Here is a 1,184-nt window from a genome sequence, read left to right on the forward strand (position 1 = left end):
AAAAAAAAAGGGTTTTCTGCTCGGAGCCGCGCGGCGCTTCTCCCCCCGCCGCCTCCCTCCCTCCTTCCCGTCCCTTCCCGTCCCCGCCCGCCTCCTCCCTCCCCCGCTGCCGGGCCCTGCCCGCCTGCGGCCCGCGGGCTCCGCTCGGCACCGGCCCCGGGGGCTCCTGCGGGGGCTGCCTTTCTTTTATCGCGGTTCTCTAATCCCCTCCCTCTCCCGCAAGTGCCGCTTTCCGGAGGGCTCGCTCGCTGCTCCCCGCGCTCCTGCATGACTGTCACCAAGGTAAGGAGCTGCCGCCGGCCTCGGCCCGCGCCCCGCGACGTGTCGCGAGCGTGTCGGGGCTCAGCGGGGCCGCGGAGGGACCGGCCCCTTGTCCCCCTGCTCCTCCCGGTCGCTTYCCGCATCCCTGAGCGGCTCCTCGCCAACTCCCGGCTCTGCTGCATTTTTAACCCTTGGAGCGGCCGCCTGGAGCGCCGGGGCCCGCTCGGCATCTCCCCTGTGTCCTCCCGCTGCGGGGCCGGGCTGGGTCGGAGCGGGCGCCGTGCTGGGTCTCACGGAGCTTTCCCAGGCCCAGGGAGGCCTCGCAGGGCACACGGGGACCCCATGCCGGAGCCGTCCGGCCCAACTCACCTGCTCACCCCCAATCTGCAGCTGTGCAGAGGGGCAGATGCTTAGAGGTTCGTGCACCGTGCCAAGCAGCGATGCTGCCCGCGGGGCCCGGGCAGGGAGCTGCAGGGCCGGTGCATCCCACAGGGTGTGGTGGGATGCGGGACTGGCAGTGGGATGCGGGACTGGCCGTGGGATGTGGGACTGGCAGTGGGATGTGGGACTGGTGGTGGGATGCGGGACTGGCAGTGGGATGCAGGACTGGCAGTGGGATGCAGGACTGGCGGTGGGATGTGCGACTGGCGGTGGGATGCAGGACTGGCAGTGGGATGCAGGACTGGCGGTGGGATGCAGGACTGGCAGTGGGATGCAGGACTGGTGGTGGGATGCAGGACTGGCGGTGGGATGCGGGACTGGCGGTGGGATGTGGGACTGGCAGTGGGATGCAGGACTGGCGGTGGGATGCGGGACTGGCGGTGGGATGTGGGACTGGCAGTGGGATGTGGGACTGGCAGTGGGATGCAGGACTGGCAGTGGGATGCAGGACTGGCGGTGGGATGCGGGACTGGCAGTGGGAT

The 1,184-nt window shown here is 70.4% G+C and overlaps 1 protein-coding gene across 1 annotated transcript in view; it reads left to right on the plus strand.

Annotated features, from left to right (window-relative positions):
- The first annotated feature begins 186 nt into the window (after positions 1-186).
- CORO2B (coronin 2B) overlaps positions 187-1,184 on the plus strand; it is an 18,489-nt gene continuing 17,491 nt past the window's right edge. Inside the window, exon 1 of the mRNA XM_026040592.1 lies at positions 187-282. Within this exon, the coding sequence (XP_025896377.1) occupies positions 268-282 (15 nt within the window). The 5' untranslated portion in view covers positions 187-267. The remainder of the gene's footprint in view (positions 283-1,184) is intronic.

The sequence above is a fragment of the Nothoprocta perdicaria genome, unplaced genomic scaffold (genome assembly GCF_003342845.1).
Source record: "Nothoprocta perdicaria isolate Ctin4 unplaced genomic scaffold, notPer1 scaffold_26, whole genome shotgun sequence".
NCBI classification, from domain to species: Eukaryota; Metazoa; Chordata; class Aves; order Tinamiformes; family Tinamidae; genus Nothoprocta; species Nothoprocta perdicaria.